The 25,591-nt window shown below is 44.7% G+C and overlaps 1 protein-coding gene across 4 annotated transcripts in view; it reads left to right on the top strand.

The window, feature by feature from the left end:
• Window positions 1-25,591, top strand: part of tmem201 (transmembrane protein 201) — a 230,513-nt gene that overhangs the window by 71,638 nt on the left and 133,284 nt on the right. For 2 of the 4 annotated variants that reach the window (XM_072477917.1, XM_072477916.1), the window contains exon 6: window positions 13,890-14,093. In XM_072477917.1, coding sequence (XP_072334018.1) covers window positions 13,890-14,093 — 204 coding nt within the window. Of the gene's footprint in view, window positions 1-13,889; window positions 16,670-25,591 lie in introns of those variants that run through there. The other 2 variants (XM_072477918.1, XM_072477920.1) reach the window with 2 other exon arrangements.

The raw sequence follows: 25,591 nt of genomic DNA, 5'->3' as shown, positions 1-25,591 counted from the left end.
AACGTTTCACAATATATGTTAATGATCTGGAAGAAGGAACTGAAGGCACTGTTGCTAAGTTTGCAGGTGATACAAAGATTTGTAGAGGGACAGGTAGTATTGAGGAAGCAGGGGGGCTGCAGAAGGATTTGGACAGGCTAGGAGATTGGGCAAAGAAGTAGCAGATGAAATAAATGTGGAAAGGTGTGAGCTTATGCACTTTGGAAGGAGGAATGGAGGCATAGACTATTTTCTAAATGGGGAAATGCTTAGGAAATTAGAAGCACAAAGGGACTTTGGAATCCTTGTTCACGATTCTCTTAAGGTTAATGTGCAGGTTCAGTCGGCAGTTAAGAAGGCAAATGCAATGTTAACATTCATGTCAAGAGGGCTAGAATACAAGACCAAGGATGTACTTCTGAGGCTATATAAGGGTCTGGTCAGATCCCATTTGGAGTATTGTGAGCAGTTTTGGGCCCCGTATCTAAGGAAGGTTGTGCTGGCCTTGGAAAGGGTCCAGAGGGGGTTCACAAGAATGATCCCTGGAATGAAGAAATTGTCTTTTGACGAACGGTTGAGGACTCTGGGTCTGTATTCGTTGGGAGTTTAGAAGGATGAGGGAGGATCTTATTGAAACTTACAGGATACTGCGAGGCCTGGGTAGAGTGGATGTGGAGAGAATGTTTCCACTTGCAGGAAAAACTAGAACCAGAGGACACAATCTCAGACTAAAGGGACAATCCTTTAAAACAGAGATGAGGAGGAATTTCTTCAGCCAGAGGGTGGTGAATCTGTGGAACTCTTTTCCGCAGAAGACTGTGGAGGCCAATTCACTGAGTGTCTTTAAGACAGAGATAGATAGGTTCTTGATTAATAAGGGGATCGGGTTATGGGGAGAAGGCAGGAGAATGGGGATGAGAAAAATATCAGCCATGATTGAATGGCGGAGCAGACTCGATGGGCCGAGTGGCCCAATTCTGCCCCTATGTCTTATGGTCTTATTTAACCACAAGCGAATCACATTAGAATTGTGTTGTGCCCTTTATCTTTTTGCACATGTGCTTTGCTACAGGATAACTGGTATGCCAGGGGACCTGAACCAATTGCGTCATTAGTTGAATTCCTGTCAATACAGACAGGATCAAACTTGGGTTCTTCCTGGTCTGTAGGCTCCACCTCGTGTTGGGCAGGAGGGATAGTGCAGACGGTGTGTTTTCATTGGCGAAGCAGTCTAATCGGTTAACATTGTCTGATCAGGAAATTTAGTTATCATGGAATTTGGTGACTTTTGTTTAAAGAATTGCTCTGACTCTATTGTATCACCGCATATCTCACATCTGCTTGAAGTGCATTTGTTGAAATCGTTATTGGTTTCATAGTCACCATTAGTGCATCTGGCTTTCAGTTCCAGATTTATTAATTGAATTTAAAATCCACAAACTGCTGTGGTGGAATTTGAACCCATGTCCCCCAGAGGATTGGTCTGGACCTCTGGATTACGAGTCTAGTGATATTAAACACCATGCTGCCATTTTCCCCCCCAAATGGCGATGTTGCTGGGCTAATAATCCGGAGGCCTGGAGTGCTGATTTTGGAAATATGAATTCAAATACAACCATGGTGCTCGGAATTTAAATTGAGTTAATTAAATAAATCTGCAATAAAAAGCTTGTTTCAATATTGGTGACCGTGAAACTAACATTGTCTTCCCATCTAGTTTGCCGATGTCCTTTAGGGAAATAAATCTGCCTTCCTTACTGTTATAACCTGCCTACTGACGATTGGCTGGGGACTAATGATTATCCCACAATCCTATGGGAGTATGAACTTCCCCAATGAGGGGGGCAGAGAAACTCCTACTATAAATAAGCTGGCCAGTCCAGGAACCAGGAGGAAGGAGAAGGTAGCAAGGGAAGTTACTGCTACTACTATGTATATATTGTTATAGTAAATAAACTTTATTATTTTGTATCCTTAAAACTCGTGCTGGATTCTTCGAGGCCCTTACATAACTGGCGACGAAGGTAAAAGTGAATAGCTGTCTACACTGCTGAAGCCACCTCCCTGGATTTTTGTTGGATACAGGTTGGAAGTTGTTTTCTATTATACCATGCCTCTGTACGGACGTTTGGATGTTTTTGATGCTGCGCTGGAAAGCTGGAACCAGTACACGCAACGGATGCGTTACTATTTCCGGGCAAACAATATCACTGAAAACGAGCGCCAGGTGGTCATATTGCTCACCGCCTGCGGGCCGCATACGTTTGGGGTGATTAGGAGCCTTACGTACCCAGCTGCGCCGGACACCAAAACGTTTGACGAACTTGTGAATATAGTGGGGCAACACTTTAACCCAACCCCGTCCACGATAGTCCAGCGTTACCGGTTTAATACCGCTGAGAGGACCCCTGGAGAATCCCTTGCCGATTTTTTTATCCAGGCTACACGGGATTGCGGAATACTGTGACTATGGTGAGACCTTGTCAGAAATGTTACGCGACCGTTTGGTTTGCGGTATTAACAATGCGGCCACCCAGAGGAAGTTGTTAGCGGAGCCAACATTGACTTTTCAACAGGCAATACAAATAGTTTTGTCCCGAGAGAGCGCAGAGCGAGGAGTACAGGAGCTACAGGGAATGGAAGTGCATGCCTTGGGGCGAAACCCTTTCCGCCCAAAAACGTCCCCCCGTACTCCTGCGGTACCTTGGGCGAGGCAACGACCAGACCGACGCCAGTGGCCATCGGACATTCCTCCCCGAAGGGAGCCTTCTCCAGAGCCAATGGATGAGGAGCCATGTCCGTGTCAGACTTGTAGGCGCCGACCCCGTCGCGGACGGCGGTCCTGGGGACGCCAGAGGCGCCGTCGTTCCGACCGAAACTGGGACCAGCCCAGAGGCCGCACCTTCCATGTGGATGAACCTGCGGCGACCACTCCTGAGGACGTGGAGACGGAGGACGACTGCCTGCAGCTGCATTGTGTGGCAGCTCCCCGTGTGGCCCCCATTAAGGTGACAGTACGGGTCAATGGCCACCCGCTGGAGATGGAGTTGGATACTGGCGCAGCGGTCTCCGTGATCGCCCAGAGGACATTCGACCGCATCAAGCAGGGTATACAGACCCTTACACTAACTGACTCACAGGCCAGGTTGGCCACCTACACTGGGGAACCACTGGACATTGCAGGAACTACAATGACCCCTGTTGTCTATGGACGCCAGGAGGGGCGTTTCCCACTTATCGTAGTGCGTGGCCATGGGCCCAGCCTGTTGGGTCGGGACTGGTTGCGCCATTTGCGGTTGCAATGGCAGCACATCCTCCAAACAGTTTCTGGAGGGTTGACTGAGGTGCTAGGACGATACCCAGAGGTATTCCAGCCTGGTCTGGGGAAAATAAAAGGGGCCGTAGCCCGTATCCAAGTTGAACCAGGAGCCACACCGCGCTATTTCCGGGCGCACCCAGTGCCTTACGCTTTGCTCGAGAAGGTAGAAGGGGAGCTCACTCGTTTGGAGAGTTTGGGTATTATCAGGCCTGTCCGTTTTGCTGACTGGGCAGCACCAATTGTGCCAGTAATGAAGCCAGATGCCACAGTTCGCTTGTGTGGCGACTATAAACTTACAGCGAATACAGTTTCCCGACTCGACCGATACCCAATGCCTCGCATAGAGGATCTCTACGCGAAACTTGCAGGCGGACTCTCATTCACAAAATTAGATATGAGTCACGCCTACCTGCAGTTGGAGCTGGACCCTGCCTCCCGACCATATGTAACAATTAACACACACCGGGACCTGTATGAATATACACGGTTGCCCTTTGGAGTATCCTCTGCCTGCGCAATTTTTCAACGTGTTATGGAGGGCATTTTGAGAGGTTTACCACATGTGGCTGTCTACCTAGATGACGTGTTGATTACAGGGACATCGGAGCAAGACCATTTGGAAAATCTGGAGGCTGTCCTTAAACGCCTTTCGGAGGCTGGAGTCCGTTTACGTCACACAAAGTGCGTATTTCAGGCAAAAGAAGTAGTCTACCTAGGTTATCGGGTGGACCGCGAGGGTCTGCACCCCGTCGCAGAGAAGGTGCGTGCAATTCAACATGCCCCCACCCCGACTAACACTTCGCATCTTCGTTCTTTTCTCGGTCTCGTAAACTATTACGGGAAGTTCCTCCCCAATCTGGCAACTACGCTGGCCCCCTTACACCTGCTGCTAAAGAAAAATCACACCTGGGTTTGGGGTCAGCCGCAAGAAACCGCTTTCCGGCGGGTAAAGCAACAATTGTCGTCGTCTGGGTTACTAACCCACTATGATCCGGGAAAGCCTTTGCTCGTCACATGTGATGCATCCCCGTATGGTATTGGGGCTGTCCTGTCCCACAAGATGGAGAACGGGGCCGAGCGACCGATAGCTTTCGCCTCCCGCACATTGACTGCAGCGGAGAAGAAGTACGCGCAGATCGAGAAGGAGGGCCTGGCAGTGGTTTTCGCGGTGAAACGCTTCCACCAGTATGTGTACGGCCGCCATTTCACTATCGTGACTGATCATAAGCCCCTGCTCGGACTCTTCAGAGAGGATAAGCCGATATCGCCCATTGCTTCTGCACGGATCCAGCGCTGGGCTTTGTTGCTTGCTGCATATGAGTATTCTCTGGAGCACAAACCAGGTACGCAGATAGCAAATGCCGACGCACTGAGCCGATTGCTTTTATCGACCGGCCCCATGTCGACCCCCACGACCGGTGAGGTGGTCGCAACCCTAAATTTTATGGACACCTTGCCTGTCACGGCATCACAGATCCGTGAGTGGACCCAGACGGAGCCAGTCCTGTCAAAGGTTCGGCACATAGTCCTGTATGGTGGGCAGCATAGACAGCTCCCAGGCGAGTTACGGGCATTTTCCTCCAAGCTGTCAGAGTTCAGCGTGGAAGACGGCATCCTCTTGTGGGGGACGCGTGTGGTTGTCCCGGAAAAAGGCCAGGAGCTGATATTATCAGACTTGCACAATGGGCATCTGGGCGTGACCAAGATGAAAATGTTGGCCCGGAGTTATGTCTGGTGGCCAGGCCTCGACACCGACATTGAGAAGGTGGCCCAAAACTGCTCCATTTGCCAGGAGCATCAGAAGCTTCCGCCGGCCGCACCCCTACATCACTGGGAATGGCCAGGGCGGCCTTGGGCACGCTTACATGCAGATTTCGCAGGCCCTTTTCAGGGATCCATGTTCCTTCTACTAATTGACGCCCAGTCCAAATGGCTGGAGGTGCATAAGATACAGGGGACAACGTCCTGCGCAACAATTTAAAAAATGCGTTTATCATTTAGCACGCATGGCCTCCCCGAGGTGCTGGTCACGGATAATGGCACTCCATTCACGAGTGAGGAGTTTGCTAGGTTTACAAAGATGAACGGCATCCGCCATATCCACACTGCCCCTTACCACCCGGCTTCAAATGGGTTGGCAGAGCGTGCAGTGCAAACATTCAAAAGAGGCCTAAAGAAGCAGTCTTCCGGATCAATGGACACGAGACTGGCTCGGTTTTTGTTTACGTACAGGACCACCCCCCATACAGTGACTGGGGTAGCTCCCGCAGAACTCCTAATGGGCCGGAGACTTCGCACCCGCCTTAGTATGGTCTTCCCGGACATTGGCGCAAAAGTACGCCGCACACAAGAACGGCAGGGACCGGGATTGTCTCAGCATCGTCTGATTCGGCAGTTTGCGCCCGGTGACCCAGTATTCGTGCGGAATTTTGCTGGTGGTGCCCAATGGGTTCCTGGGGTAATCTTTCGCCAAACGGGCCCTATATCGTACCAAGTGCAAGCCCAAGGTCTTCTCCAGCGAAAACATGTAGACCACGTCCGGTCCAGAAGATCATCCCCGCAAAAGATTCCCCGCCCCCGGAGCTCAGTTCAACAGCGGCAAAGACCAGAAACAAGGGAAGGTAGTCCTCCAAATCTTCCACTGGTGCCTCACTCAAAGCCTGCGCAGGTCATGACGGGACCGAATGGGGACAGAGACGCTGACATGACGGAGGCAGCAGACTCTGACTCCGAGATGGAGACACAGGATGAATCAGAGGGGGAATCCTCGGGTCCACAGGCCGTGGATGTACAACCGCGCCGTTCATCACGGAAGCGCCGGTCTCCGTCTCGTTATACGCCGCCTGATCCAGCGCCGCGTGCAAATGGCGTCCGGCCTGCGGCCAAACGAGTTCGACGCCTTCCTTCGCCAGGGCCTACGGTGGATTCCTTGGACTTTGGGGGGGGAGGGATGTTATAACCTGCCTACTGACGATTGGCTGGGGACTAATGATTATCCCACAATCCTATGGGAGTATGAACTTCCCCAATGAGGGGGGCAGAGAAACTCCTACTATAAATAAGCTGGCCAGTCCAGGAACCAGGAGGAAGGAGAAGGTAGCAAGGGAAGTTACTGCTACTACTATGTATATATTGTTATAGTAAATAAACTTTATTATTTTGTATCCTTAAAACTCGTGCTGGATTCTTCGGGGCCCTTACAAAACTTACCTGGTCTGATCTACTTGTAGCTTGAGAGCCACAGCAACGTGGTTGACGCTTAACTGCTCTCTAAAATGGCGTATAAAACCATTCAGCAGCACCAGGCAGCTACTACTAAGTATAATGAGAACATAATTGGACAGGCCATGCAGTGTCAAACTAGGCATTAGATTTGAACATAACAGGGGCATACCCAGCTCAGTTGATCCAATGTTGTGCTCACGAGCAAATTGAGGCTTGCGCCAAAATTGGGGGTGCCGTCCCACAGATTAGTCAAACGTATTCAGGGTCATACCTTTCAGCCAACTTTCTAGACTCCTCCATTGATGTCCCAAAGACACAAAAGAACTGAATTCCATAGTTGAGGTGAGAGTGACTGTCCTTGACATCAAGGCAGTGTTTGGCAGACCATGGCATCAAGGAGCCACAGTGCAATTGAAGTAATTGGGAATTGAGGAAACAATCTCCACTGGCAGGAGTCGTACCTAGCATAAAGAAAGAGCTTGTTGGAGGTTAGTCTTCTCGGACTCGAGGCATGCCAGTGGGAGTTCCTCTTGGCAGACCAGGGAGGAAACCCGACTCCATGTGACCTGTGTGGCTTAGTCCTGCTTCATTTGTCGACTGATCCATTGTTTTATGGTGATTTTCAGAATGCATTTATGATGTAACCTTTTGTTGGGTTGTTTGAAGTGAAGTTGGAAAAGAAATTATTTTTAATCAGACTGTCCAACTTGTGCGTTAATTAAGTGGAAGGATATTCTAAGGTACAGACGTTTAAAACATGGATTTGGGCCAGTGGTATGAGAAGTGTGAGAGATGAAAGATTTTATGCAGGGCTCTGTGTGGCTTGTATATATGGGTACGAAAATGACAGCAGCTTAGTTTATTGTACAGTAATGCAACATGGGTCTTGCTCATCAGTGTGGCTAGTCATGAGTGCTAATATTTTACTAAAATTTTGTTTCTTGTAATATTTGCCAGACTGCAGGGTCCAATCCAGGAGTTTTTTTTTTGTTTCTTTTGTTTAAACCTCCCGCCTGTTTCTCGAAAGATAAACTCATCACTTTGAGAAACATTGGGAAAGGAGTATTTTTCCCCGCTCCCTTATCTTCTCCCTCAATAGCAAGCACACTTAAAGTAGTGTGGTACTTTGCCAATTCTTCTTTGTCCCCTTTTCCACCAAGTTCTTTCCACCATCAATCACAGATACACCTCACCTGCTACATTCCTTCCATCTCTGTACTTTGGAAGATTGAATAAATGTGTTCCCACTGGTTCCCATTCTGCCTCAGATGAATACAGGCTAGGTCTTGAAGGCTAAGATCAAGCCCAAGATCCTACCTGCCCAAGATTTCTCATGTCCCCTCCTGGCTCTTCTTAGCTCTCTCTTTAGGTCCTTCCTAGCTAACTTGTAACTCTCGAGCGCTCTAACTGAACCTTCATGTCTCATCTTTACATAAGCCTCCTTCGTCCTCTTGATGAGTGTTTCGACTGCTTTAGTAAACCACGGTTCCCTTGCTCGACCACTTCCTCCCTCCCTGATAGGTACATACTTATCAAGGACACGCAGTAGCTGTTCCTTGAACAAGCGCCACATTTCCATTGTGCCCATCCCCTCTCCATCCGTTGCATCCTAAGTCTTGCCTCATCGCATCATAATTGCCTTACCCCAGATATAACTCTTTCTGCGGTATATACCTATCCCTTTCCATCACTAAAGTAAACTTAATCGAATTGTGGTCACTATCACCAAAGTGCTCACCTACCTCCAAATCAAACACCTGTCAATCATGTTCATAGAATTTACAGTGCAGAAGGAGGCCATTCGGCCCATTGAGTCTGCACCGGCTCTTGGAAAGAACACCCTACCCAAAGTCAACACCTCCGTCCTATCCCCATAACCCAGTAACCCCACCCAACACTAAGGGCAATTTTGGACACTAAGGGCAATTTATCATGGCCAATCCACCTAACCCGCACATCTTTGGACTGTGGGAGGAAACCGGAGCACCCGGAGGAAACCCACGCACACACGGGGAGGATGTGCAGACTCCACACAGACAGTGACCCAAGCCGGAATCGAACCTGGGACCCTGGAGCTGTGAAGCAATTGTGCTATCCACAAGGCTACCGTGCTGTCCTGGTTCATTACCCAGTACCAAATCCAATATGGCCTCGCCTCTCGTTGGCCTATCTACATACTGTGTCAGGAAACCCTCCTGCACACATTGGACAAAAATTTACCTATCTAAGGTACTCGAACTATAGCGTTTCCAGTCAATATTTGGGAAGTTAAAGTCCCCCATAACAACTACCCTGTTGCTTTTGCTCCTATCCAGAATCATCCTTGCAATCCTTTCCTCTACATCTCTGGAACTTTTTGGAGGCCTATAGAAAACCCCTAATACGGTTACCTCTCCTTGCCTGTTTCTAACCTCAGCCCATACTACCTCAGTAGACGAATCATCAGCAAACGTCCTTTCTGCCACCGTAATACTGTCCTTGACTAACAATGCCACCCCTCCCCCTCTTTTACCACCTTCCCTGAGCTTACTGAAATATCTAAACCCTGGCATCTGCAACAACCATTCCTGTCCCTGCTCTATCCATGTCTCCGAAATGCCACAACATCGAAGTCCCAGGTACTAACCCATGCCGCAGGTTCACCCACCTTATTCCGGATGCTCCTGGCATTGAAGAAGACACACTTTAAACCACCTTCCTGCCTGCCGGTACACTCCTGCAACTTTGAAACCTTACTCATGACCTCACTACTCTCAACCTCCTGTATACTGGAGCTACAATTCAGGTTCCCAAGCCCCTGCTGAACTAGTTTAAACCCTACCGAAGAGCATTAGCAAATTTCCCCCCCCAGGATATTGGTACCCCTCTGGTCCAGGTGTAGACCATCCCGTTTGTAGAGGTCCCACCGACCCCAGAATGAGCCCCAATTATCCTGAAATCTGAAACCCTCCCTCCTGCACCATCCCTGTAGCCACGTGTTCAACTCCTCTCTCTCCCTATTCCTCATCTCGCTATCATGTGGCACGGGTAACAACCCAGAGATAATAACTCTGTTTGTCTTAGATCTAAGTTTCCACCATAGCTCCCTGAATTCCTGCCTTACATCCCTATCCCTTTTCCTACCTATGTCGTTGGCACCTATGTGGACCACGACTTGGGGCTGCCTCCCGAATGATCCACCTCTGCCTCCCAAATGATCCGAAGTTCATCCAGCTCCAGCTCCAGTTCCCTAATGTGGTTTCTGAGGAGCTGGAGATGGGTGCACTTCCCACAGACAAAATCAGCAGGGACACTGACGGCGTCCCTCACCTCAAACATTCTGCAGGAGGAACATTGCACTACCTTCCCTGCCATCCCCTCTCAATAAAAAAAAAGAAAAAGAAAGAAAGAGCTTACCTGTTATTCACTTCCCTTCTCAGCAAGCACTCACTCAGCAACCTCTGCACCCTGCACGATAACACCTGAGGGAAAATAAAATAAAAACTACTTACCAGTCACCAACCAATCCCTTACCTGCAGGCTGTAACATCACGGTTCAACTTCTTTTTACTTCCACCTGCCCTTAAGCCTTCCTCTTGATCTTTACAGCGGGTGGTTTTTTTTGGTTAGAGGAGGGGGACGGGAGGGAAACACTGAAAAAGTGTTTTGGGTTTAACTGTCACTTGACAACAGCTCCTCCCCAAATCACCTTCAAGTTAGGGTGAGCACACGGACGTATGCAAATTTTCCCCACAACAGCCAATCAGCAGCTCTGCTCTACTGCCCTCTGCTGGGACAAGAGGAGCAGATACTTGTGAACCCCACCACCTGGAGGTTCCTCTCCAAGTCACTCACCACCCTGACTTGGAAATCTATATCCGTTCCTTCACTGTCGCTGGGGCAATATCCTGGAACTCCCTCCCTAACAGCACAGTGGGTGTACCTACACCTCAAGGACTGCAGCGGATCAAGAAGGCAACTCACTACCACCTTCTGAAGGGCAACTAGGGATGGGCAATAAATGCTGGCCTAACCAGTGAAGCCCATATCCCGTAAATGAATTTTTAAAAAACTGCCTGCCCTGGCTTGTCAGGTTCTGGGCAATTATATCTTTGTTGTTCTTTGATTAAGCCTTCTGTGTTTTTGGCTGTCTCCCCCCATCAACTTCCTTGACTAAATATATAATCTTTCTCCTCCGTAAGCTATTCACATTTGATTATTATCTATACTGTTTTCGAAACTTGTTACTGGGAGAGATGCATAACCAATTGAGGTCAATCAAAAGAACAACAAAGAACAAAGAAATGTACAGCACAGGAACAGGCCCTTCGGCCCTCCAAGCCCGTGTCGACCATGCTGCCCAACTAAATACTGCATGTGCTGTCTCCAGGCGGAGTTGTGACAATCTAACATTCAGACAGGCGGGTTCTATCTGCGATCTGAGCCACGGAAGCCTGCTCCATCTAACGTTTAGAACCATGGCAAATCGTAGATATTCTCTAAAAGACACCGTTTTGTGCCTTCGCTGAACCAGGAGGAGATGGTTTCCCAGACTTGGTCACCCAGGCACTATTGTGCGGTAACTATTAACTGGATTTGAGTTACTCAAACTGAACGACGCTTGGGAAAAGGGGTATCTCAGTGAATTCAGGGAATGTGGGTATATTTTGGGAACAAGAGGTAACTTCAGATAACATGATGTGTTTAGTTATTCATATACTGAAGTGTCGTAGTGTATATTGATCCTGTGTGTTTATTTTTTTACTTTAAAAAAACATTCTTTGTTTATGCAATGACCGAACTCTCCTCACATCATTCCAAACAAAGATACAGCACTAAGAACCGGCATTTTGAGGTATCCCTCACAGTTTCGAGACACCTGTAGGTAACATCAGCGGGGTTCTTAACAGTTAAAGCACAAGCATCATTCATCGCTGGTCTGAATCCTTGCAAAACAGTCTTTTCCTCCCTCTTGAAACATGTTGGCATTGGGGAAAATTGTGCAGTCTCCTCCTTCTGTATTAGATAAAAGACATGGCATTCAAATGTATCGAAACATATTTCACGTCATCACCATAGTGTTTTACTTCAGATTTCCAGCATCCACAGTATTATTGCTTTTATTTTCCTGTTTTATTCTTACTTTGTACCCTGCCATCCCCCATCATTCATGTGCAGTGAATAATTCTGCTCTGCATGCAAAACCTGTAGCCTCATTTGCCGAAACCTGCTGGAGTTGAGGATGGTGGCTCACAAGGTAACTATATCCTAAATTTCCCCAGGCTGTAACAAACTGCCCCTTTGATCAAGCTGCAGGTGTTTTGAGATCTGCCCCACCTGACAAGGTAAAATACGGTTTAGGCAAACGATGGATAAGTGAATGTGGTTACCTGTGCAGTGCACTTCAACTGAAGAAGTAGATTAGTCAAAGAAACTACGAATTCTGACATGGGGGAAGGTATGCTTGCTTCGTTAGTTTACTGTGGGCTATTGAACATTATGCAAGCAAAATTATGTCTTCATTTTGTATTGTGATTAGGGCAATGTTAGCATGGACGGCCCTGTAAGTTTGTGCATTCTGTATCTGGGGTTTTAATCTGTCTGCCCACTTAGTACAGTGCAGTTTTGGAGAAGAGACAGTCTGTTCCTGCTTGAAGAGGACTGCAATAATCTCCACTAAGAAGCAAAGAAGATTATTTAAACAGCAGACAATCTATTGAAAGTTGGTGTAAGAGTGTTTCTAGACTCCTGCTTTTAACAGTGGTGTCACACAGTTCTGGTCGCCAGAAGGACGTGCAGGCTTTGGAGAGGGCGCAGAGGAGGTTTACCAGAATGTTGCCTGATCTGGAGGGTGTTAGCTATGCGGAGAGGCTGAATAGACTCTGGCTGTTTTCATTCAAACGATGGAGGTTGAGGTCTACAGGTTTATGAGGGGCATGGATAGAGTGGATGGGCAGGCTCTCTTTCCCAGGGTGGAAGGGTCAGTCACCAGGTGGCATAGATTTAAGGTCCATGGGTCAAAGTTTAGAGGAGATGTGCGAGGCAGTTTTTTTTACACAGAGGGTGGCGAGTGCCTGGAACGCGTTGCCAGGGGAGGTTGTGGAAGCAGATACATTAACGCCATTCAAAAGGCATCTCGACAAACACATGGATAGGATGGGTATCGAGGGATACGCTACTCGGAAGTGCTGAGGGTTTTGGCCAATGGTGGTATCATGACCGGTACAGACTTGGAGGGCCGAAGGGCTTGTTCCTGTGCTGTATTGTTCTTTGTTCTTTGATCTCGGTCATACCACATTGGAGTGGCACCAAGTCCAGGTCAGATGACTCCTGAGGAAAGGAAAATCGGTTACAGAGCCAGAGTCTGATGTGTGATTCTCTATAATTGACTATATTAGCAGAAGTGACGTGCAGGGAATAGATCACCTACTTGTTACACATTCAGCAAGCCGATGCAAGTCTCAAGAAGACTAAACCTTTATAGCTCACTGGGGGCTAGTCTTAGCTGGAATATTCACACAGGAAACCACAGAAATTGGCTATTGGGCCCATGGATTAATGCAGCGTCTTTGAAAGACCTGTCCAATTAGTTCCACTCCCCTTCTCTTTAACTAAAGCCTGAAGATTTCTCCAATTCAAGTGGATGTCTTATTTCCTTTTAAAAGTTACTTTCACCACCTTTGTACAATGTACTGCCGAAGAGTTTACTTAAAAAAAATAGAATTCTCTTCTTCCACCCATAAGATCTTATGCCAGTTATCCAATTCTAGGCACTAGGCCTTAAAGAACGGATTGACCAGAATGGAAACGGTTATGGGACTTCAGTTATATGAAGAGACCAGATTGCTCTCCTTCGAGCAGAATCAATTAAGAGGAGATTTAATAGACGTGTTCAAGGTATGATGAAGGGAAACTCTCCACTGGTGGGTCAGTAATCGAGAGGACACTGATTTAGGACAACTGGTATAAAGAACCAGGAGGGAGATGGGACAATTCATTCAGCAGGTTATGATTTGGAATGCACTTGCAGGAAACTTGGTGGAAGCAGATTCAATAGCAACCCTCCTAGAACATTTCAAACGGAAATTCATTATTTTTGTGGAAAGGAAAAGTGTGCATCGCTGCAGGAAAGAGTGGGTGCACGGTGGGACTAATTGGCAAATTATTTCAAAGAGCTAGCACAAATACAGTGGAACGAATGGCCTGGAATCCTGCCAAAGTGGTGGGAACAGAATGTGAGTGAACAAAACCAACTCCCCCTTCATTGGAAGTAAGATGGGAGCTCATTATGCCAGTATGCTTGATAATTAGCCTGACCCTCTATATATCCTGGGACACTCTGAACATCATGTGTTTTTATTTCTGTTTTTTTAACCAAATTCCCTAGGCTGAGGAGAATTGATGCTGTGGCTTCTCTGCTCTGGCTGACGGTGATGGGCTTGCATTTGATGGAGAATTACCTGCAGACCGATGTTCCTGGTTGGCTTGACACTCTGAAATTCAGCACCACGTCCCTGTGTTGTTTGGTGGGATTCACTGCAACCATCGCTACTCGAAAATCAACTGGCCAGCGGCGATACAGGGCACGAAGGTCAGAATCTGAACAGTGAACAGTGGCAGAATATGAACTCTTGTGTGAATGATTCTGTCCTTATTTATCCAGTGGATTGCTGTTTCCTATCTTGCTTTTCCATCATTTGATTGTCTTCTAAGGAGCTTAAAGATGCAGCATCATTACTTGTCGACCTATGGATGTGAGCTTGACTTTACAAACTTATTAAAATCAAACCTACACAATGAATTACTCTTTCTTCCATCTATGTTAGGTTAGTGGGATTTCTTTCACAACCGAGCCAATAAACCACTTATTAAAATTGGACAAATTAGCTGGAAAAGCGTGAAACTTTTAGACAAAGTGACAAAACTTCAGTTTATCTTTTAAAAGTGGAAATAGATCTCCTGTGGCGTTGCTCAGTATATCACGGGACAAAGTGAAGTTATGCCGCCTCTTAGTGGCTGTAGCCTGCAGCTGGAGTGTCACTGAAAACATTCACTCAGGGAATTCCCATTACATATAGCTGGTTGCATATGCATTTCAGTCATGACCAAAGCATGACCAAACATCATGACAGAAGAAGATGAATGCATAAATAACATAATTAAGGTAATAAAAATAAATAGTATCTCGGGGACAATTTTTAATGTAATCGTGGATCTTTATTGACTGGATGCATCCATTTCACGATTTAAATTAATTTGTTGCTTGGTTGTCAGTAAACCGGCACAACAGCCATTTTAATATGATCTGCCTTTGTTTTTTTAAATTGTACTTGTTGTCAAGAAAAACTTAGCTGTGTGTGTTCTCTCCCATTCAGAAACGAGCGATTAATGATGGGCCTCTTTTTAAAAGACTAGGAACACTACAGTCCTCAGAATGCCACATTGCCTTATATTCAACAAAGAGCAACAGTATTCTCGATTTATGCTCATAACGCTAATGGTACTGTTCTGCTTCATTCAGTTTTGTGATACTGACTCACATTCTACCCTTATCTTGCCACACTCTCTAACAAAATATCTTTCCTGGGGAACATAGTTCTATGGGGGCGGGGGCCGGAGAACAAGGCAGTGGGACTGATTGCAAAGCTCTGCCAGACACAATAGGTCAAAGGCTTTCTCCTGAGATGTATTGTTCTTTCATGTAATTGTGAAACTGCATTAAGACACCTTATCCCCCACCCCCCTGAAAAATCTATTGTAAGATAGTGACGCATTTGATATGGCGATTGAGTATTGGGGGTATAGAAATAGAAAATGACCGTGTTTGATTTTTTTAAAGATGCAAGCAGTCCATTCTAGGTCTATACAAAATGATTACTGTTTCTTTAAAAAAAACTTTTGCATTTCTGGCTTCCGACTAGTGAGTGGGTGATGTGATGGCTTTATTTTAACACATCATGGACCACAAAGAAACTAGGTGACACATTTTCAGTGTGATTTGTATTCTGTCGTTTGCAGTGTGATCAAAGCTAATGTGTAAACTAAAATTAGTGCTGATTTGTGAGTTTAGTTTTTCCTGTCACTAATGCTGAAGACAGTCAATGCCATCAGCTCACCCATCACTAGCTCAAAGTTCTCCTGTTTGTTTCTGCTGGTATTCCTCTCATAAGGTTTCCTTAACTTTTTTGAATGCTGAATAACTTGCTAATATTTCAAATTCAGCAATACTGGGAACGCTCCTGAATGTACAATAAAATATATTTAATGCATGCACTATTCATTAGATTTAGTTTGTGTTCACAGTTAAATTTTAAAATGATATAAAAGCCACATTCAGATCCTTAAGAATCACTTGAGTGGTTTGTCTTTAAAGTCTTTGTCAGGTAATGTGTGATTGTTTTTTTTATTTTGTTGGTGGGATGTGTGTTGTTGGCAAGGCCAGCATTATTGCCCGTCCTTAATTGCCCTGAGAAGGTGCGGGTGAAATACCATCTTGATCCGCTGTAGTCTGTGTGGAGAGAATTCCAGGATTTTGACAGCGACGATGAAGGAATGGTGCCATATATCCAAGTCAGGATAGTTTGTGACTTGGAGGGGACCTTGATTAGAGTGATGAATGAAGTTTAGAATAGTATGTATTAAAGATAATAACATGCACAGTCTTTTTATTTATAAGGTACTTTTTATATGAAGCATAAATTAATAACCGTCCTTTATCATATTGATCTGAAGTTTCCATGCTAAAGTTAATGTTAACTGTAAAACATTGGGTTCCAATACGAATGTTTTCAATTGCATTTATCTCTTTATGTTGAATTATTATCCTGTACTTTATTTGAAAAGCAGCAGCATTCAAAAGGGTTGTACACCTGTTTTTCATTGTGCCGTTTGTTATTTTTTACGCATCTTAATTGTTCTAGAATGTTGTGAAATTGGCTTAAATTCAAGCTCGTGAATCCTTCCATTTTATTTGTATGCTTCAAGCTTTTTTCTGTCATCTGGTGTCTTTTCTACATTTAAAAAAAAAAAAAATTTTGTACTCATTCAGTTGGACCCTGATGTCTATTGCCAAGTAGCTCTGGTTGTAATGTGCATGGTGGAAGTGAAGCTTCTAGGTTTATATGTAGCCGGCTCTCTAATAAATTGTACATCCATCATTGAACACGCTCCTTGCTTATGTGCTGTTGCCATTCATTTCCAAATTAAATTCTCAAAGCGAACATTCAAAGCATTACAGCAACTCCACTCGTTCGAGAAGATGGTAATGGGCTTCGTTCTCTGCAGTCTTTCAAAAACATTTTCAAGCTTTATCAATAGTGACCAGACTTCAATTTGAGGCGAGTCCCGTGTCTGAGCGGGAGGTTTGCATTCGAGTTATTGATGTGGATCGGGAGGGAGACCTAACTCTCTTTAGACATAATCAAGTGGAACCAATAGCTGATTAAGTCTGAAACTGTCAAAGCAATGTTTTCTCTACCTGTAGCCACAGACTAGTTCGAGGAAAAGCATGTGGTTTTATAATTATGTTTATAAAGTAAGTTCAGTATAGATGTGTAGGGGAAGAGTTTAAAGGATTGGTTTCAATGCAGATTTTCAACAGCATTCCGACTCTCCTGTTCAGTTGCAGCCTGATTGTTTCCCTTTTACAATATTCTTTTAGGTATTATATGAATTGGTTTAAATGAAGCCTGTAAATTTGTGTTTTGACACTGGTTAAATGTTTTACTCCCAAACATTGTGTAAATCTTAATGCGGTATAAAGGTACAGCATAATGTAATCATATAGTAATGTTACTGCTTTATGCAACGAGTATTGATGTAGTCAGTAATTTTATCCTGTTTTATGAATCTTAATTATAATCTGTAAATTTAGCTAGATTATGTAGATTACTGCAAAATAATTTTGTATCTCCAGAACGAAGTTGCATTGTTCTCAAAGATATTGACAGCAACTGTTCACCGATAGCATTTACTAAGATTCAGCACCATGTTCACCTTTCATGAAAAGTCATCAGGAAATGTCAATCTTGTATGAGTTTACAATTAAGGTAACGAATGCAATAACCAGAGATTCTACCCAAACCCATTTGGTGCTGCATTTCATCGCCACCACATTCTGTGCCCAGGTGATATACAGCAGTGTTTTTCAAAGTGGGTGTTGCAGCCAGCCAGTGGGTCGCGGGATGATTGTCAGTGGGTCGCCAAAAGGTCTGCAAAAATGATCCCCGTGGATCGCCTGACCTTGTTTCCCATTTTCTCCCTGGGTGAATCCTGGCTGCAGTACAGTGTGTGGCCACATGAGGCTGATGTAGAGGCCGGTGCCGTGGACTTGCTGCCTTCCTGGTCACCTTCTTATAGTCACTGCCACCGATACAGCCTCCAGCAGCCACTCCCGTTTCTGAAGCGGATGGTCAGCAGGTTAGTCAGCACCTGCACCTACAGCCGAAGAGTTTAACAGAAAAAAAATCAATTATCTTGAAATTTATTTCCTGCAGAAGCTCCTCCTTCACAGAGGACTTTCCAGCCGTGCTTTTTTTCCAGGTCTGCATCTCCCCCCAAAATCAAGTGACTGCCGACTGAAATATGTTTCCACAAGTACCCCAGTCAGTAACCCATAGCTGTAATACTCCCTTATACAGGATCGAGCAGATAATTCCTGTGTATCTTGTGGGGATTTCCCCACCTTTCAATTGGTCCATTGTCACAACGCTGATTTATGTTTGTCCCATTCTGAACTCGGCTCTGGAACGACAGGTGTGGGTTTGGGAACGTATTCCATCCCAGTCAGGGGAAATGCATCTGTTCAAGTCCAGCTCTCTCACACAGACCAACTTCAGGGTTAACATTCTGAATCGGATGCATGTTTACTGTCTGCCACTGTTACCATTGTCAATTAATCTTTTTTTAAATTTAGAGCACCCAATTATTTTTTTATCCACTTAAGAGGCAATTTAGCGTGGCCAATCCACCTAACCTGCACATCTTTGGTTTGTGGGGGTTAAACCCACGCAGACACAGGGAGAATGTGCAAACTCTACACGGACAGTGACCCAGGCCAGGATTCAAACCCGGATCCTCAGTGCCGCAGTCCCAGTGCTAATCACTGCACCACATGCCGCCCTCAATTGTCAATTAACCTTGAATATCTGTTACCCTTAACATTGTCAGTGTTGGTTCCATTTCAGCGACAGTTAATCTTGTTGATGTCTGTTGAATCTGAACCTTGTCAGTCAGATCTATGTTTAAAGTAATGGTGTTTTTACATAAGGTTTTTTTTTATAGAGTGCCCAATTCATTTCTTCCAATTAAGGGGCAATTTAGCGTGGCCAATCCACCTACCCTGCACATCTTTGGGTTGTGGGGGTGAAACCCACGCAAACACGGGAAGAATGTGCAAACTCCACATGGACAGTGACCCAGAGCCGGGATCGAACCTGGGACCTCGGCGCCGTGAGGCAGCAGGGCTAACCCACTGCGTCACCATGCTGCCCTTACATAAGGGGTTGATGTATATTTTAAATGGGGAGCCACTTTCCACACACTTTGAGATCAGTTGCTCTCTCAGTGAGACTGACTTTGCGATTAGATGTTGTGTCTCCTTCCTTCCCCGTAAGTCCAAAATCCAGGCGTGTTTCCAAGAAATTCCTCATTTCCCCTTCAAACACCTCATGAGTCTGCGATCAAAAATCTCGCTCACTGATCTGTGCAGATATTTTAATTACAAGTTATTTAGCTCTCCAAATGACAACAAAAATTAGAAAATATATTTGTTTTTACATTATTTTTATATTTAATAATACAGAACAATGAATGTGATGTGTGAAGAAGTAACTATGGAGAATCTATTGTGAACGTGGCGTGGGTCGTGAGAGTTGGCCATTTTGTAAAAATGGGTGGCCGGAAAAAAAAGTTTGAAAAGGACTGATATAGAGTAAACTGCAGAAAACAAGTTGAATCCATGAATCTTGACCTTTTTAAGCCATACAAACATATGAGTGTGTATACCAGCTTAATTCTCATTAACGCAAGATCCAAAATGGTAAATCAGGCAATGTTATCTGTCTACTTTGAAAAAAGGTGCACGGCCAGAGGTTTGACACATTACTCTGTCTTTGTTTCTGTTTGAGCTTTGAAAATAGTAACTCTTTATGTATTTCAATGTCTAAGTAATGAGGTGAATAGAATTCGGATTGTTAAATTGGAATAGTGTCACCAATGTTTTGTGCTCAATCCTGGTGCTGAGAATCACCGAGAAAGGTTGTGCAATGGTATGGGAATTAATTTTCTTTTGAAGCAGGTGGTTTGGTTCCGTAATAAACTGACACTTTGCGCCATTTTTGCATCAGATTAAATTTTGCCAGTAATGCATCTAACTGGGCTTGGATCTCTGGAATATCTTGAGAAAGGAACTCTGATTCACTTTCTTGATATACTTTTGATGCTATGTGATTCTAGACCTCCTGGATAGGCAAATACCAGATCCAGCAACCTATCTGGGCAAATTTCCACTTATTTACATTCCCTAATTTGGTGCCTATACTGATGCAGGTGGGACAACATCTCTACAAAACATGCTAATTGTTGTAATGTCTGAGGGCTCCCATGATGATTCTCAGTGGACAACTGTCCCCAGGGGAAAACAATCTGGTAGCTTTTCCCCACTTCCTTTGACCACTTGATCGATAGTTTGCGTTTTCTGTTTAGCGCTTTCACATCTAGATGGGTTTTTATAAAAGGTTTAGCCCGCTATATGTACTTTCTTGAGCATATTGCAACATTTTGTAGCATATTTGAACTGGGCTTTAATCACAACTTTCTCAGGATCATTTGACAAATTGAGAAATGGCTAGCACAGATGCGATTAATCCTCACATTCTAGGTGTTGTGAATGCCTTTGGCGAATCCACTGTTAATCTGAGAAAACAAGTTGTTTCCTCCCCCCCCGAATTTTCGTTTCTTAAAATTAATTCATGGCATGTGGACATCGCTGGCTGGGCCAGCATTTATTGCCTGTCCCTAATTGCCCTTGAACTGAGTGGCTTGTTAGGTCATTCCAGAGAGCATTTACATTCATCCACATTGCTGTGGATCTGGAATCACAAGTTCCCATACCAGCCTCTCCGAACAGACGCTGGAATGCGGCGACTAGGGGCTTTTCACAGTAACTTCATTGAAGCTCACTTGTGAAAATAAGTGATTATTATTATTGGGCCAGACCAGGTGAGGATGGCAGATTTCCTTCCCTAATGGACATGAGTGAACCAGATGGGTTTCTATGACAACCGACAATGGTTTCATGGTCATTGTTAGACTTAATTCCTGAATACTGTTGTGTACGTGTTCTCCTGCAGGTATGGAGATAAGCTTCTTGTGAAAAATACACCTTTGAATATTGCGAAAAATACACCTTTGAATATTGCAGTAAACATGTATCTTCATGTCATTGATTAATTGGGTTATATTTTCTATTCAATTTATAATTCTTAGTTTTGTCCTTTGGATGAGTTTGGAAATGAGCGTAATATTTTCCATAATTTAATTAATTGTATTCTTGAAACTGGGGCTTGCCCAGAAACATGGTGAGCAATTTCAGAAGGTACTCAAACTCTGAAAGTTAGCCACTATACCAGATCAGTCATGTTCTTTAGGTACTCCGCTGTTTGCCACGATATGTGCTTGTGAAAGATAGCACCGGTGAGTTTAGCAGGTTGTCCACATAGATTTTCTAACAATAGTCACAAGACTGCAAATCACTCGCTACCATCAGGTGTAAGCTAAACTTGAATAAGTGGCTAAATTCACTGCCGATTAATAAGAACAAGGAACAGGCAATTCAGCGCCTCAAGCGTGCTCCGCCATGCAATACGATCATGGTGGATCTTCTCTCAGCCCACTAACCTAATCTGTATCCATTTGTAAATTTCTTATTTCTTCATTGCAACTTACTGTCCCACCGATTTTATTGTCATCTGCAACTTAGTACTTTTAGTACCTTTCTACTTTAGTACCTTCTATCCCTACATCCAAGTCATCAATATAGATTGTAAATAGCTGGGGCCTGAGGACCAAAACCTGTGGCACCCTCACTAGTTGAATCTTGCCAACCAGAAAAGGACCCATTAATCCCGACTTCTGTCAGTTAGCCAATCTTCTATCCAAACTAATAAATTACCCCTAACCCCATGTGATCTTTCCCTGTGTATTAACCTTTTGTGTGGCACCGTATTAAATGCCTTTTGGAAGTCCAGATATACTACATCTACAGGATGTACATTATCCACTTAGTTGTTACATCTCCGAAGAGCTCGAGCAAATTTGTCAAACATGATTTACCCTTCATAAAACCATATTGACTGGTGGATTGCGTTTTGGCTTTTTAAATGTCCTGCCATTCCTTCCTTAAGAATGATGTGGAGATGCCGACGTTGGACTGGGGTGAGCACAGTAAGAAATCTTACAACACCAGGTTAAAGTCCAACAGGTTTGTTTCAAATCACCAGCTTTTGGAGCACTGCTCCTTCCTCAGGTGAATGAAGAGGTATGTTCCAGAAACATATATATATTTATATATATAAAACAAAGTCAAAAATGCAAGACAATGCTTTGAATGCGAGCATTTGCAGGTAATTAAGTCTTTACAGATCCAGAGATAGGGGTAACTCAGGTTAAAGAGGTGGGAATTGTCTCAAGCCAGGACAGTTGGTAGGATTTCGCAAGCCCAGGCCAGATGGTGGGGGATGAATGTAATGCGACATGAATCCAAGGTCCCGGTTGAGGTCGTACTCATGTGCGCGGAACTTGGCTATAAGTTTCTGCTCGGCGATTTTGCATTGTTGCGCATCCTGAAGGCATCGCGCGACAATCGCCAGGCAGGAATGTTCCCTTCCAGTCGGGGAACACTTCAGCATTCAGCCTTTGAAATTCCGGGTAAGCGTTCTCCAAGGCGGCCTTCAGGACGCGCGACAACGCAAAATCGCCGAGCAGAAACTTACAGCCAAATTCCACACACATGAGTACGGCCTCAACCGGGACCTTGGATTCATGTCGCATTACATTCACCCCCCACCATCTGGCCTGGGCTTGCGAAATCCTACCAACTGTCCTGGCTTGAGACAATTCACACCTCTTTAACCTGAGTTACCCCTATCTCTGGATCTGTAAAGACTTAATTACCTGCAAATGCTCGCATTCAAAGCATTGTCTTGCATCTTTGACTCTCTATCTATAAGTTTCTGGAACATACCTCTTCATTCACCTGAGGAAGGAGCAGTGCTCCGAAAGCTAGTGATTTGAAACAAACGTGTTGGACTTTAACCTGGTGTTGTAAGATTTCTTACTTTCCTTAAGAATGAATTCTAACAATTTCTCAATCACAGATATTAAACTAACTGGTCTATAATTTCCTACTTTCTGCCTCCCTTTTTGAAAAGGGTGTCACATTGGCATTTTCCAAATCCACTGGAACCTTTCCCATATCCAGGGAATTTTGGAATATTATAGCCAATGGAACTACTATCTCCCCTACCACTTCCTTTAAGAACCTAGGATGTAGGCCATCAGGCTCTGGGACTTATCGGTCTTTGATCCTGATAGTTTTAGCATTTTTTCCCTATGATGATGATTGTTCTAATTTGCTCCGTCTGTTAGGCCCTGCATTACCTGTTACTATTGGGATGTACTAGTGTTCTCCACTGAAAATTGAGGCAAAATATTGATTTAGCATCTCAGCCATTTCTGGGTTCCCCACTATTAACTCCCTGATCTCATCCTCCAAGGGACCAACATTCGCTTTAGCTACTCTCTTCCCTTATAGTAGCTTTTGCTATCTTTGTTTTATTTTGCGCTAGTTTTCTTTCACCTTTGCTCTTTTTATTACTTTGTTAGTCGCCCTTTGTTGATCTTTCATGATCAATGGGTACAAAAATGATCCATTGTGGTTTCCTCTATATCGGCGAGACCAAACGCAGACTGGGTGATCGCTTTGCTGAGCACTTTCGGTCTGTGTGCATTTAGGACCCTGACCTTCCTGTTGCTTGCCATTTTAACACAAGACCCTGCTCCCTTGCCCACATGTCTGTCCTTGGCCTCCACAATGTTCCAGTGAAGCTCAAAGCAAACTGGAGGAACAACATCTCACCTTCCGGTTAGGCACGCTACAGCCTTCCGGTCTCAACATCGAATTCAACAACTTCAGATGATCAGCTCAACCCCACCTCGACCCATTTGTTTTCATCCCATTTCATTTTAACTGTCTTTTACCATTTCTTTCTTTCTCTTGTCTTTCTTATATATATATATATATATATATATATTATATTTTTATATATATTATATTTTTATTTATATATATATATATATATATTCACCCCCCCCCCCCCATCTTATCCACCTTTCTTCCCTCTGCTTTCCCCCCCCTCCCACATCTACATCTGTCACAGTTTACCCTCTGATGTTAGTTTCTCTGCAGTTTGGCCTTTCACACCGTTTCTCTCTGGGGACTGCCACCAGCAGTCTTTCTTTCCCCTTGCTTTCTGTGGCTATTAGCACCCGGTTTCCCTGGGTTTCTGTGGCTATGACTCATCTTTCATTCTCACTCCACAGTATAAATATTTCCCACTTTCTCTGTCTTTAGCTTTCACAAAGGATTATCTGGACTCGAAACGTTCGCTCTTTTCTCTCCCTACAGATGCTGCCAGACCTGCTGAGATTTCCCAGCATTTTCTTTTTGGAATGATCCATTCGCACTTCAAATAAAAACTGCTTTACTTCTGCTGAATTTTTAAGTAACCACTTTTAGATTTGTCTCATTTATTTCTCCTTTTCTCTGTTCGTCGTTCCCCACGCCCCTCTCCACTCACTCCCCATTCCAGTATGTGATTGGTTTTTACTGCTAGGTAAAGTAACTGTCCAGACTGCTGTTGAGCTTTTCTCTGCAGGCATTGGCCTGATTTGACTTAATCTTGTCTTGTCTCACATGAAGGTGAAGGACAAGATGGGGGTGGCGTACCTTGCCAGTGTTTCCTTCAGCACTCTGTTTAGCTTTTACTGGGATATACAGATACACCATTGTATCATGTGACACCATTGTATCATGTCGTCATATAGAGATGTTAACTCTGCTGACTCTGGTCTGGGATGTTGTAAGCGAATTAGTTAGTAAACATTACCCACATGATTTTGATCAGAGGTTGGATTTTTCCCCACTGGCTTGCTGACTCCAGGATTCTGATTAAAATTTACCTCAACTGTTGATGCCACTAGACCAGATACTTCTTGAGATGAAGTTATTCGTAAGTCAGGTTTTTCCTGAAAAAAGTCTTTACCACATTTCATTGCAACTTACACTGAGAATTGACTCATTGAATAATAGTCTCCGACATTCACAAGACTACATGGCTCAGTTTGTGACTCAGCATTTGAGGTGGAATCTTGCTGGAAGATTCATTATTATGTCTGGTGTTGGTGCACATAAACCTGACCTTTCCACCAATGGCATGTTTTTCTGCAGGCAGCAGAAGGTTTATAAAAGTTATGGTACAAAGGGCATTACTTCACGCAACTAGCAATGAGTAGGTGGTGCACTTTCTGGATGACTCAATATGTCAACTGATGTGACGCTGATCAGAATAGAGATTGCTGTTGTCGGGTAGGGAGTAGTTGGGACACCAGAGGACCCGAGCTAATGCGGGGGGCTGGGAGAAAAGAGGCTCCCTCTCCAAGCTGCTTTCCTGTGATTTGTGCAGGTAGGCACAATTGCAGGGATCTGGTGAGGCAGTGAAGTCTACACTGATGAGTAACATTTGGGCATTGGTTGCCTCTGTTGACATATAGAAAGTAGTTATTTGAGTGAGTTACCAGTGGGCTGGTGGCGCGCCAAAAAGTTGTACGTTTGTAAAACTCCCATCACCTCAGAGGAAGGGATGTTAGTTATGTAGGCTTGCCAGCCATTGGGGCAAGGGGAGATGATCTTTACAAATATCTGATGCCCAACTCTGTGATTTAAGTGGGCGGCACGGTAGCACAGTGGTTACCACTGTGGCTTCACAGCGCCAGGGTCCCAGGTTCGATTCCCGGCTTGGGTCACTGTCT

This window comes from Scyliorhinus torazame, chromosome 16 (assembly GCF_047496885.1).
Source record: "Scyliorhinus torazame isolate Kashiwa2021f chromosome 16, sScyTor2.1, whole genome shotgun sequence".
Classification (NCBI taxonomy): Eukaryota; Metazoa; Chordata; class Chondrichthyes; order Carcharhiniformes; family Scyliorhinidae; genus Scyliorhinus; species Scyliorhinus torazame.
This window is presented reverse-complemented; position numbering and strand designations above follow the sequence as displayed.